General features: G+C 42.3%; 1 protein-coding gene across 3 annotated transcripts in view; it reads right to left on the bottom strand.

Moving 5' to 3' along the window:
* The window catches only part of FAM124A (family with sequence similarity 124 member A), an 80,034-nt gene extending 71,080 nt beyond the window's left edge, over positions 1-8,954 (bottom strand). For 2 of the 3 annotated variants that reach the window (XM_030564447.1, XM_030564439.1), the window contains exon 1: positions 8,861-8,954. In XM_030564447.1, coding sequence (XP_030420307.1) covers positions 8,861-8,894 — 34 coding nt within the window. In that variant the 5' untranslated portion in view covers positions 8,895-8,954. The remainder of the gene's footprint in view (positions 1-8,860) is intronic. The other variant, XM_030564434.1, reaches the window with a different exon arrangement.
* Positions 8,955-13,256: the final 4,302 nt, after the last annotated feature.

Consider the following 13,256-nt stretch of genomic DNA (forward strand, 5'->3'; position numbering starts at 1 on the left):
ATTTTAATGGTTTTGGAGAGGCTCTGGTAGCAATATTATTCCTGTGCTTTAAGCTGCCATTTATAATCTTTTAAATACAGTGGAATAGCAATAACCACACTAGTATGTGTCTCACAGTTTCTGGTGTATTTCTCAGTGGCTGAAGGCATGATGCTTACCTGCCTAGGATTTGTACCTTGTTCTTTAGAGGGTAGTACACAGTACACCAAAAGAATGAACCGCTAACCAATAATGCATACACTGTTCTGGCTCTGTTATAGTAGATGTCAGTACAGATCTCCCTACTAGCAAAATTTAGTCATTAAAGTTGCTTTCAGGGACCATATCTGTAATATACTAGCAGGTTTCTATACAGAGATATGAAAGACCACACTGGAACTTTTGCACTACATTGGTGATGTCTGGCAGCAGAAACCATTTCAAAACCAATATAGTGCAAAAGTTCCATTTTATACATTTGAATATTCCAATCAGATGAATTCTGTACAGTGCCATGACAAGAGTGATACATATGATGTGAAAGTTACAAAAAACCTAAAGGTAAAAACAGTCCTTAAAAATAGGTTAAAGCAGCAATAGTTTTCTTCTGAGAGTTCCATCATATAGTGAGTCCATTTATGTTGTGAGACTGACATCCAACATCTGAAGAATGAACCAAATCTGCTGAAGGGAAGAATTTTAATCAGAAAATGTGAATGGGGAATGGTTTATGAACATCTACAGATGCCAAAAAATGTCCAATCAAGGAAGAAGGCCATACTGGTTTAAAAAAAGTGACCTGGTTATGAGGGGCAGCTATAAATATTGTAACAAATGGAAGAAGATGGAAGTTATAGTGATGAATATAAATCAAGTAGGAATTGTAGAAAATTGATAGATGAAGCAAAGGGACACAGAGAAATCTAAGGCCCAGCACAGTTAAGGACAATTAAAAAAAAACACCAAAACAACTCTTTCTTAAATAGATTAGGAACAAAAAAGAATCTGATAATGGTATTAGTCCATGACTAGATGAAAATGGTAGACTTAAATACTAATGCAGACAGGGCAGCTCCAGGCCCCAGGCATGCCAAGCGTGTGCTTGTGGCAGCAAAGCCGAGGGGGGCGCTCTGCCGGCGCCGTGAGCGCGGTAAGCAGGCTGCCTTCTGCGGCTTGCCTGCGGAGGGTCTGCTGGTCCCGCGGCTTTGGCGGACCTCCTGCAGGCCTTCCTGCCGTGCTTGGGGCGGCAAAATCCCTAGAGCTGCCCTGAATGTGGAAAAGGCAGAAGTGTGCAATAAATATTTCTGTTCTGTATTTGGGGAAACAGTTGATATCATCTTATCATATGGTGATAAGAATACTCTTTCCATTCCACTAGTATTTATGGAGGATGTTAAATAGGAGCTACTAAAGTTAAAACATTTTAAAAATCAGCAAGTCCAGAACACTTGCATTCAAGAGTTTTAAAAGAGCTGCCTAACGGGCTCGCTGGACCATTATGTTGATATAAAATACTTAGGATCACATGACCATTGTGATAAAAAAAACAACTAGAATTGACCCAGGCTTTGAGACTCTTTGCTGTGGGTTCCCCCCCCCATGTAGATTTATCTTAACACACAAATGGACAAATTCATAAGTGAGTATCTGTAAACTGAGCTGTGTGGCACCAAAAGTAAATAGTTTCATGAGTTTATTTTAAGCATCAAGGCCTATCTAAGATTAACAAAACAGATTTTAATTCTGTTTCAAAATAATTAATATTTTAGATGTCTAGTCTGTTTACTGCTTTACATCCCACTAACAAGCTACTTTGCACTTACAAAGCATCATTTAATTTTAGAATCTCATACTACTTCTATAGCTCCCCACCCACCACAAGAAGACAGGTAAGTATTTTACACCTATTTTACAGCTAGGTAAACCAAGGCACAGAGGGAGTAAATGATTTATCCATAGTTATATAATGAGCCAGTGACAGAGCCACAAGTAGCACCACTACAGAATGGTAGCATGGTCAAGAAGTTCAAATTATACCATGTAGTGATAATCATTGTGTTCTCAAGTTGATGAGGGATGTTTAAGGAACATTTAATATACAAAAAAACCCCAACAAGTAACAATGCAGCAGGTGGAAAAGTGTTCATAATTTGTCAAATATACTTTTAAAATATCTGATATATGATGCATAAGATAAAAAAAGACATCACATAGCTTGGGTTTCTTCATGTTGACACAAGCACCGCACAAGTATGATCCAGCAGTAGCTTGTTACTAAAGAAATATCACTGTTTTCCCACCTCCCAGAATTAGGCAAGTGCTTTACAATTTAACAAGCAATGAATTCAATTTGAAATATAACCAAGATGACACATAAGTGGAACATCTATAAATTTGTCCATACAATAAGTTATAACTGCCTTTCTTCTTATGTTCTATATGGGTGTTTTTCATAACTTTCACTAAAAGGATTAATATTTTGAAATCTAAGCGGAAAAGCTCCTTAAAGTCACAGTTTCAAATAACTTCTAATTAAAGGGGAAAACTAGAACTTTGAATACATTAGGAAATTAATATCCCAAGTTAACTCTTTAAAGCTTTTCATATGCATTGAAAAGCCTTACTACAGACCTCAATCCTGCACTCACTTAATTCAATTGAAGTTTTATCATTGATTTCAAAGAAAGCTAGTATTAGGTCTTGGGCATGAAAAAGTAGATGCACAACAAAATCTAAAAATTTTAGAAGATTATAGTTTGGATCAAAATACCAAAACAAAATTGTGTTGCACAGAAAAATATGCCTTATGATTCATATAAAAGGCATGAATCATAAAAATCCAGGTCGATTAATTTTAGTAAAAAGAAAAATATTACTGCAAGTCACTCTTTCAGACTGTTTAGTTATTAATTTTTTATTTGCATACATATGTCATCCCCCTTAGTTGTTGCTTTCCCTCCATTCCTTCTTTCTAATTAAAGGAGAGGCTTTAAAAAAAAAAAAAAGCCATGTATATTTCTCTCTAAACACGCAGGTTTCCTCAATATCAATGGGTGTTCCGCCACAGATTGCAGCTGTATGCAGCAGCCCTTAGTTTTGGGGGCAGAGAAGTGTTCAATAACTGGAAAAAGGCAGTGACTTTGAAAATCCAGAATTACATTGTTCTGAGAAAGATACATTTAGCTTAGCCAAAGGTGATGCTAGGACTCTTTCAAATCTCATTAATAAAACAGCCAATACAGACTAATTGGTTTATATGTTCTATTCTCTTTATTTAGGTACTTGGCAACTCAGTCCAATCCAGTCTTATTGGATTCAGTAACTTAAAATACACTATTGTTGATCTGCTTTCCAACTTGATCAACTGAAGAACACACAAATGGCACAAAGATAGCACAAATATTCAAGTGAATTTGTAATATGATGGTTAAAAACTGGACTCAAACTCTGCTGTAGAATAGGGGTTTGCCTACTATTTGCGGCTAACAGCAACATCAGCTCAAGAAAATACGTTTTATGGAACTATTTCATGAATTATAGTGGTAGTTAGTTGCTATACAACACTTTTAGCAATACATATATAAAGCTCATGCTTGAATAGAGATAAAAATGCTTCACAAAGCCTGGATTTGCTAGTGTGTCACACTATTGTTCACTGAATGATAGAAACGACCACTCAAATATTATAATAAAACTGCTACTGAATTATTTTGACAGTTTTTCTATGAATAATTTCATTATGATTGTTGAACTTAAAAATAGGTGTCAATTGACTCTCTCATCCACTGAAATAGCTACATAACAAGGAAACCAGCTGAGTTTTCTCAATACTAAGATACAGAAACCCTATTTCTGCTTTAAGAGTAATGAGCAAACAATATGAGTAGCCTTGATAGAATTCAACTTTTTAATACAATTGACAAATATCAATATTTTTAAACATTTTTCAATTTATCATCAATTTAAAATTTTCACAGTTGAGGGAAATCATGGGTGAGTCAGTCAATTATTTAATGACAGCCGTAGAGATTAAAAAAGTTAAAACTTTACACAAATGTCAAGTCACCGTCAAATATACAAAGTAGCTTTCAATCAAACTTATTGGCAAAGTAGGAACTGCTTGAGAACTTATCTGTAAATTTCTATTATCCGTTTGTGTGTATGTGTGGTGAAATCAACATTTCTCGATAAAAATCTCATCCAAGCCTAAATATGAGCAGTTGATTTGGTGAGTAAACAAAAACACGTAGTTGCATATGCCTCTTTCACATGTTTATCATAGACTAACATCTGCTAAACATAGTAAAGTAATGAAAATGCAATGACCTATTTCTTTTGAAGACATTTCAGTGTAAAGCATTCTAGTTGATAATTACCATGTGTCATGATTAAAATTCTGCAAAACAGCATGTTCTGCTAAAGCTACATGTTCCAGTGTTAGAATTGTGTCTTGTCCCTGTCACACAATCAATATTAACAGCTCATCAACACTAGACATAAGCAGCTACCACACTGATCACTAAGGTCTAAAAGCTAATGTCACCATCTGGGGCAAATCCTTCCAAGTGCCCCTTCCAACAAAAAGATAGATTTTTCTGTTTTGGAAGAGCATGGTAAATTAAAAGTGACTTGACATGTCAAGGATTTTTTGAACTTTGACCCAGCTATGAATTAGCTGGGTATGTTGTTTTCCCTTTATTCACATTCCAGATTCCCATAGGGTGAAATGAAAAGCCTGTTGCCCCACAAATAGAAAAAAAAAATATGGAGTTTTTCCTTTATGCTGAAGACAGATAAAAAACATTAACCTTCAGAGATTAGTCATGTCCACAATATTGTACCTATTTAAGGAGAAAAGAAAAATAGCCCACACTCTCTCATGATTACAGAAATGTGCAGAAAAAAGTGTAATTTATAACAAAGGTATCTCATTTTGCTCATTTGATTATGATGAATATAAAAGGAAATGATAAACCTAATCCCACTTTCAGCTGAATTTTTTTTTAAACCTGTAATTATTTTGAAATTGTTTACTCAGCATCTGACGACACTGGTGGCAGAATCAGTTTCACTGTTTTGTCACACTTCCTGTCTCATACACTAGCATAATGACATGGCTCATATGTTGCAGAGGGTATAATCCACAAGCACCAGTTGGAGGTCATAAGAATGGCTATAACTGGGTCAGACCAAAGGTCTGTCAAGCCCCAGTATCCTGTCCTTTGATAGTGGCCAATGGCAGGTGCCCCAAGGGGAATGAACAGACAGGTTATCATCAAATGATCCATGTCCTGTCACCCAATCCCAGCTTCTGGCAAACAGAGGCTAGAGGGACACCATTATGCCCATTCTGGCTAATAGTCATTGATGGACCTCTCCTTCATGAATTTATCTAGTTTTTTTTTTTTTAAACCCTCTTATAGTCTTGGCCTTCACAACATCCTCTGGTAAGGAGTTCCACAGGTTAACTTTGCGTTGTGAAGAAATACTTCCTTTTATTTGTTTTAAACCTGCTGCTTATTAATTTCATTTGGTGGCCCCTTGTTCTTGTATTATGAGAAGGAGTAAACAACACTTCCTTATTTACTTTCTCCACAGTCATATCTCTTAGTCGCCTCTTCAGCCCAGAAAGAAGTCCTAGTCTTATTAATCTCTTCTCATACGGAAGCCGTTCCATACCCCTAATCATTTTTGTTACCCCTTTCTGAACCTTTTCCAATATATCCTTTTTGAGATGGGGCAACCACATCTACATGCAGTATTCAAGGTGCGGGCATGCCATGGATTTATATAGAGGCAATATGATATTTTCTGTCTTATTAGCTATCCCTTTCTTGATGAGTCCCAACAGTCTGTTTGCTTTTTTGAAACATCCACTCAATGTGCAGCGGCAGTCAGAGAACTTTCCACAATGATTCCAAGATCTCTTTCTTGAGTGGTAACAGCTAATTTAGACCCCATCATTCTATATGTATAGTTGGGATTATGTTTTCCAATATGCATTATTTTGCATTTATCAATATTAAATTTCATCTGCCATTCTGTTGCCCAGTCAACCAGTTTTGTGAGAACCTTTTGTAGCTCTTTGCAGTCTGCCTGGGACTTAACTATCTTAAGTAGATTTGTATCATCGGCAAATGCTGCCATCTCACGGTTTACCCCTTTTTCCAGATCGTTTAAGAAAATGTTAAATAGGACTGGGCACAGTACAGAGCCTTGGGGGACACCACTATTTACCTCTCTCTCCATTCTGAAAACCTGACCATTTATTCCTACCCTTTGTTTCCTCTCTTTTAACCAGTACCAGTCCATGAGAGAAACTTCCCTCTTATCCCATAACTGCTTATTTTGCTTAAGAGTCTTTGGTGAGGGACCTTGTCAAAGGCTCTCTGAAAATCTAAATACACTATACCCACTGGATCTCCTTTGTCTGCATGCTTGTTGAATCCCTCAAAGAATTCCAGTAGACTGGTGAGGCATAATTTCCCTTTACAAAAACCACATTGACCATTTCCCAACAAATTATATTCATCTGTGTGTCTGACAAATTTGTTCTTTACGATGATTTCAACCAATTTGCCTGGTTCTGAAGTGAGGCTTACTGGCCCTTTAGTTGCCAGGTCACCTCTGGAGCCCTTTTTTAAAAATTGGCATCATATTAACTAGCCTCCAGTCGTTTGGTACAGTAGCTGATTTAAGTGATAGGTTACAGATGACAGTTAGCAGTCCTGCAATTTCAGATTTGAGTTCCTTTGGAACTCTTGGGTGAATACCATTAGGTCCTGGAGGCTGATTAAATAATAAGAAGTAACAAATTAAACAGTAGTTTAGGTCAGGGTGCCTCTTCTTTCCTTGAATCTCACCATGGGACTCAGAAGCAATTTGACCCATGACTGCTGTGGGAAAGGGAAGAGAGAAAACCCCCCTTTACTCCCCAGACTTCTGCATGAGGCCAGGGACCAAGGTGATAAATAGGAATGCGCTTGACTCCTCTGACTCCTTCATAGCTGGAAAGAAAGCACCTGTTGTACACATGCACAACTCTATGCCTCTCTGTGGACCCAAGCTAGAGAGAAAGAGTCCAGGCAAGAAGTGAGGAGGTATGGACCTGGGAGGGAAGGATGGCAGAAGACCTTCAAGACCCTTTGTAGGACCTAGAAAGGACCTAAAGCAACTGGGACAAGATGGAGAGGTGGCAGCCTCCTGTGATCCTGCTGGAGCCAGAGGATGAGCAGAGCCAAGAGGCAGCAAGGGCTAAACGCACTCCTCCATGCTCTCACTCCCTCCTCCGAAAGACAGGCGAAGGGAGGGAGATGAGACCAAGAGGTAATGTCCCCTAAAAATAGGAGAAAGGAGAGAGAGAGAGAGAGAGAGAGACAGAGAGAGAGACAGAGAGACCACCAAGAGGTAAGAGGGCTGCAAGTCCCTTGTCCATGGCCCCCTCCACAGAAGTCCTACTCGAGAACTCAGCCTCCCTCCCCACAGGAAGCCAGGTGACAGAAGAAGGCAGCAGCAGCTGAGATAGGGCTGCAGGGGAAATACCCTGTCTCTGCCACAGGGAAGGACAGAAGGTTGCAACAACTGTAGACGGGAGTGAAAACAGAAGGGGCTTGGAAAAAAGTACTGTCTTGTGGTCAAAACACTGGACCAATCCTCAGAAGATTTGGGATCTGTTCCTGGCTCTGCTATAGTCTTCCTGTGTGACTTTGGCCAAGTCATTTGCTATGGCTTGGCCCCCCCATCTGTAAAATGAGGATGACGATAAGACTTTCCTGCCTCAGTTGGCTGTTGAAAGTCAATTCATTAAGATTGCGAGGCGCTCTGATACTGAGCTAGAAATACTTCTTGCTTCTCCATGGCACTAAACAGGAGGATCAAGAAGTGGGAGTAGGCTAAGAGACACCCCTCACCCCAGGCCTTTGTGGAGCTGGGCAGGAGGCAGCAGCTGGAAGGAGCAAGCCTCTTGCCTGCAGCTGTCCCAGTCTTGTGCACAGCAGTGTATTTCAGCTCCTGTGCATGAGCCCCTGCTGTGGGCTTGCACACTCCCTTGTTTGTATGAGCCTTTCTGGAATACTAATATAACAAACAGGCCAGGAAAACTGAGCTGAATCAAAGGGGCACTCTGGGTCAGGCCAGCTGCACCAACATGCAATTGATATTGCGACTGTTATTATAGATACATCTTTCGTGTGCTCTGACCTAAAGCCAAACCTAAGGAGCAAATACCCTGAGTATTTATGACCCAGTCCAGAGTCAGCTCAGCGTTTTCCCAATCAGCAACCTAACACTGATAGTACAAAGCTTTAACTTAACTCACACAACAGATTTTTTTTTTTTTTTGGAGCTGCGGACCCGCTAATGCCTCTTGGAGCAGGAGCAAAAGAAAAGCAACAAGTGCAGCAGCAGCATCTCTGTCCTTCTCGCTGCGAGATCGGGAGGGGCGGAAATCAAACCAGCAAGATGCAGGAGCTGAGCCAGCCAATCCCCCCACTTGTGCTGCCGCCAGCCGGGCAAGCGAACTGCGGGTAGAAGGGGGAAGCCGTCCCGGGCTGGACAAGCTGCTTCACTTCTGCGGAGCTGCTGCAGTCCCCGCGCTCTCCCGGGAGAGTCGAGATGCCCAGACACTTTCTAGCGCCGCAGGCAGGTGTCCCTGGAGCTGGGGCTGGGGTTAGCGCCTGGCTCCCCAGGGCAGGGGGAAAGGACCGCGCACACACACCGCACCATGCGAGCCAAGCGGGCTCATCGCTGGGGACCGCTCCCGGCCAGGCTACCCCGGCTCAGCGCTTCAGCGAACCCCACGCGCCTCGCTGCAGAGCGGGGGGCCCTTCCCCCGGATCCGGGCCCCACCAGCCTCCACTCCCGCCCCCAGCCCGGGACTCACCCTCCTGTCTCGGCTCCCGAGTCCACGCAGTCATCCTCGCCGCCCGCCTTCCTCTCCATGGCGGCGTCAGGGCTTCATCTCCGCGGCCGGCGGCCCCCGCCTCCTCCCCCCCGGCTGGCTGCGGCCGCCTCCCGCCGCGCGCTCCCCCAGCGCTGGGGGTGAGGAGCCAGCGCAGGCCGCCGGGCTGCCCTCTCCCTTGGCAGCCAGAGCGTGGGCAGGAGCCTCCCCGCCCCTAACCAGCTCCGCCCCTCTGGTCCGGCCTCCTCCCCGCCTTCGTGCGCAGCTCCTGCCTCTCCCCCGCCCCCCGTGGCCGGCGCGCTCCGCAGCAGCGGCTCTCTCGCTGAGAAGGGGGCGCAGCCCTCCCCCCACGCTTTGGAAGTGGGTCTGGCCCATAGGTGACATCTCCATTGAGTAAAGCTCCCCAGCCGGGCCCCATTAGTTATTACAAACACGTGCTTGGGAGCACGTGACACAAGCTCCAAGGCACCAACCCTGCTTGGTTCCAGTGGCTCTGTCTTCTCCCCTTCCTTTGCTGGTTACAAGAGACTACCTTTCAGGGGCCCTGGTAGTATATAGTCTGAGACCCTCTTTGAGATCTGCTGGGATGAAATTGAAAGGATTATTGCCTGGGCTTTCCAAAGGGGCCTGAGGGTTTGTCCTACACTTGGAAGTTTGCCAATTTAACCATACTAGTAGTTAAAGGGGCAACCCACTCCCCTGTCATGGGCACAGGTAGCTATAAAGGTGCTTACACTGGCTGGTAGAACTGATTCTGGTTCAAGTAAAGAAATAAATTATGTAGGAATAAGGCCCCTTATGCCCCTTTATAACTGCATACAGTTTCAGGTGTATAGCAGTATTATGATTTTGGTTAAAAAAAATTAAACATACCTTTTCTAGTAGACCAGGCTGAAGAGAGTTGTGTGCCCAACACCCATTGAAAGTCACACTCTGATTTCCTTCCCCAGGCCCGAAGAGATCTGTGTAGCTCAAAAGTTGAACTTTCCAACAGAAGTTGGTCTAATAAAAGATATTACTGCACTCTCTCACACAATATTAGGGTTAAAAATGACCTTAGGATGTCATCTAGTCTAACCTGATGCTCAAAGCAGGCCCAATCCCCAGACAGATTTTTCCCCTGTTCCCTAAATGGCCCCCTCAAGAATTAAGCTTACAACCCTCAGTTTAGCAGGCCAATGCTCAAACCACTGAGCTATTCCTCCCACCATAAAGAGAGCTATATGGAGCGTTCTCCCTTCTCACTCACTATCAATTTGTGCTTGATATTCCAGCAAAGTTAAATGCAATTACTTTTTAAATTATATCATCCCATTCTGCAGACAATCAGCACACAATTCCTACTGACATCAAAAGAACATACAAATAATTCTATTCCTGCAGTCCATATTATTACCTCACTATGACCAAAGAACAGTGGTGAAAGTCTCAGCATTTGTGACATTTAAACTAGATTGGACAAGACATTAACAAATATACTGAGGGAAACAAGCCTATATTGGCAAAAGGTGGGACTAGATGCTTTAATACCGTATGTATTTCCATCTCTGATTGCCATAGCTGTGTCTACTTTGCCATAGATTTTGGGAAATTTCCATTATTGTACATAACCAGTTCACCTTCACTGGTGGCAGCACTACTGTAGAGTAAGTACATGCAAGGCATAGGTTAACATCCTGTTGTCTAGACCTGTTCTAAGCAAGTCTATTATAGACACAGATAGGTGGCACCATATTAAAAAAAACACCTTGTGGTCTGTTTGCTTCCTATCTGTTCCTGGCAGTGGAACTTGTTTAGAAGTAGTGCAACAGTGAATGATTCTTAAAAACCCAAAACCAAAGGTCCCCAAACTCTGGGGCATGGCCCCCTAGGGTTTTGTTTTAAAAAATGCCCTAGAGAATGTGCAGAAAACAAGGGGGACATGGAGGAATGTCCATGGGGGCACGGTGGGGCCCAGGCCTGCCCCCCATGGGGGGTGGGGAGCGAGTGCCACCCCTTCATGTCCCCAGCTCTGCTCTGGTCCCATCCCCAGCCTTGATGTGGTTCCGCTCCCAGCCTCAGACCCACTCTAACTGTGGCCCCAGCCTTGGCTCCCTTATCCATGTCTGTGTTCCCCCCTCCTGAACCGCATCTCTGCTCCCATCCCCAGCTCCAGGAGGACGGGGGGCATTGACGGGGTGAGGGGGGGATGCAACCCTCAAAAGTTTGGGGACTGCTGCCTACTAGGCAGCATGAACAATGGTGGCAGAATCTGGTCCCAAACCAGTTAATCCTCAAAACACCCTGTGAGATAAAAGGTATTTGTGACCTTCTCCTCTGGTGTTATCTGGATCAGTGATCTCCTAGATCACTCCAATCCTTGACTCTAGGAGCCAGCCTTACCCTGCTCTGCTGTGAGAACCCCACTCTGCACAGCCTCTGGCATGTAAGCTGCTCCTTGAATTGTGCAACTGAACAACACTAGTCAATATCTCTGGTCCCAGACACAACCCTAGGAACCTCTGTCTTGCAGTGTCCAGTTATGCCTGCTGATGCTGCAAGCTTATATGAGTTCTTCAATTTAACAAAGAAATTGATATGTACCGGGCTTTTTATCCCAAGGGGAGTCTGACACACTTCAAACCAAACACGCTGCTTCAGGTAGAACAAACAAACAAGTTTATTAATACAAGAGAGATTTTAAGTTATAAGTCAAAGCACAAGTCAGATTTGGTCAAATGAAATAAAAGCAAAATGCATTCTAAGCTGACCTTAACACTTTCTGTGCCCTTACAAACTTAGATGCTTCTAACCACAGGCTGGCTGGTTGCTCTTCAGCCAGGCTCTCCCCTTTGATCACTGCTTCGTTCGCTTGGTGTGGTGTTTGTAGATGAAGGTGAAAGAGAGAAAGAGCATGTCAAAGGTCTCTCCCTTTTATCATGTTCTTTCTTCCCCCTTGGCTTTGCTCCCCCCCTCGTTCCTTCAGTCAGGTGAGAATTACCTCATCACAGTCCCAAATTGACCAAAGGAAGGGGGGTGACTCACTTGTTAGTCCAACAGATCCTTTGTTGTTACCTAGGTCAGTGTCCTTTGTTCCTGTGAGGCTGGGCTGGGCTTGCACCATATATGCCCTGATGAGGTATGAACTACCCCTCTGCTTTTGGAGAGTTTTTGCCTGGGCTTGCTTTAAGCCATGAGGATATATTTTCAGCCTCATAACTATATACATGAAATTATAACCTATAGCATTACTATAACAATTACTATAACATCTTTAGAACAACAATGCTCAGTGCATCATGAGCCTTCCAGAGACACCCGACATGACAAACTTTGCATTGGATACCACACAATCATTTTACCAGGATGAACATAGGAGTACTAGGTGTTCCCCAAGGTACAGAGCATCACAGTATTATCCCATGTTACAGCTGATATGATTAAGTGATTTGCCCAAGGCTATAGAAAGAGTTAGTGGCAAAACCAGGATTAGAATTCAGTTCTTGGCTCGTAACCTGGGCCCCAATACTGTGAGGCATTGAATGTATAACTCCCAGTGATGTCAATATCAGTTGCAAGTTTGATTTCAAACCAAATTTGAACTAAATCAGTTTGAGTGGCTAAAACTCATGTAAGAGTGTCTGCACAAAGGAATTGTACTGCTTTTACTAAACCAATTTAAAAACAGATGTAGTTAAATTGGTGCAATTTCTTTAAGTAGACTTTTAGATGAGCAACTAATAGATTGTTTCCATCTCTGACTTTTACTATTCTAATTAGTAATGTATAAGCATTGGCATTTGAGAGGATCTGGAATAGATTTTATGCTGCATTTAAGATTAGTTTGCTCCATCTATTCCAGGGGAAAACCTCCACAGGCTTAAAGGAAATTACTAAGGTAGTATAAGTAAAGCTACCACAAACTAGAAGCTCTCTTTATTTATATATTTACCTCATTTAACCCTGTTTAATTCTGGTCTTTCAGGTAATTAGGCTGAAAAGAACTCTACTCTGTAATAAATTCCAAGCATGTCAGAGATTCTAGTGAATGAGGTGCTAAGCCATCTCTTTTACTTAGCTGTTTCTTATTTACTGGTACCTCACATGAACTCTTTTGTGGTATTTTGAAAAGGAAAGTTAATATATTTTCCCCCCTATATTTGGAAGATCACGTTGGTACTTATAAAGATTAGACTAATGTTAGTGCAACTATTCCTGCATAAATTTCCCCACTTTCTAGCCCTTCAGTTGTATAATAACAATGCTTATAAAAACCATGAGAGACAAAGCACCAATATGAGAGGCAATCTTGCAAGAACCCTGCAAAATAAACTATTCTTATTTTGTACAAAACCATTCAATAAGTCCAGCTAGCACTTAATACATGAAATTAACCTCA

This window comes from Gopherus evgoodei, chromosome 1 (genome assembly GCF_007399415.2).
Source record: "Gopherus evgoodei ecotype Sinaloan lineage chromosome 1, rGopEvg1_v1.p, whole genome shotgun sequence".
In the NCBI taxonomy this organism is placed as follows: Eukaryota; Metazoa; Chordata; order Testudines; family Testudinidae; genus Gopherus; species Gopherus evgoodei.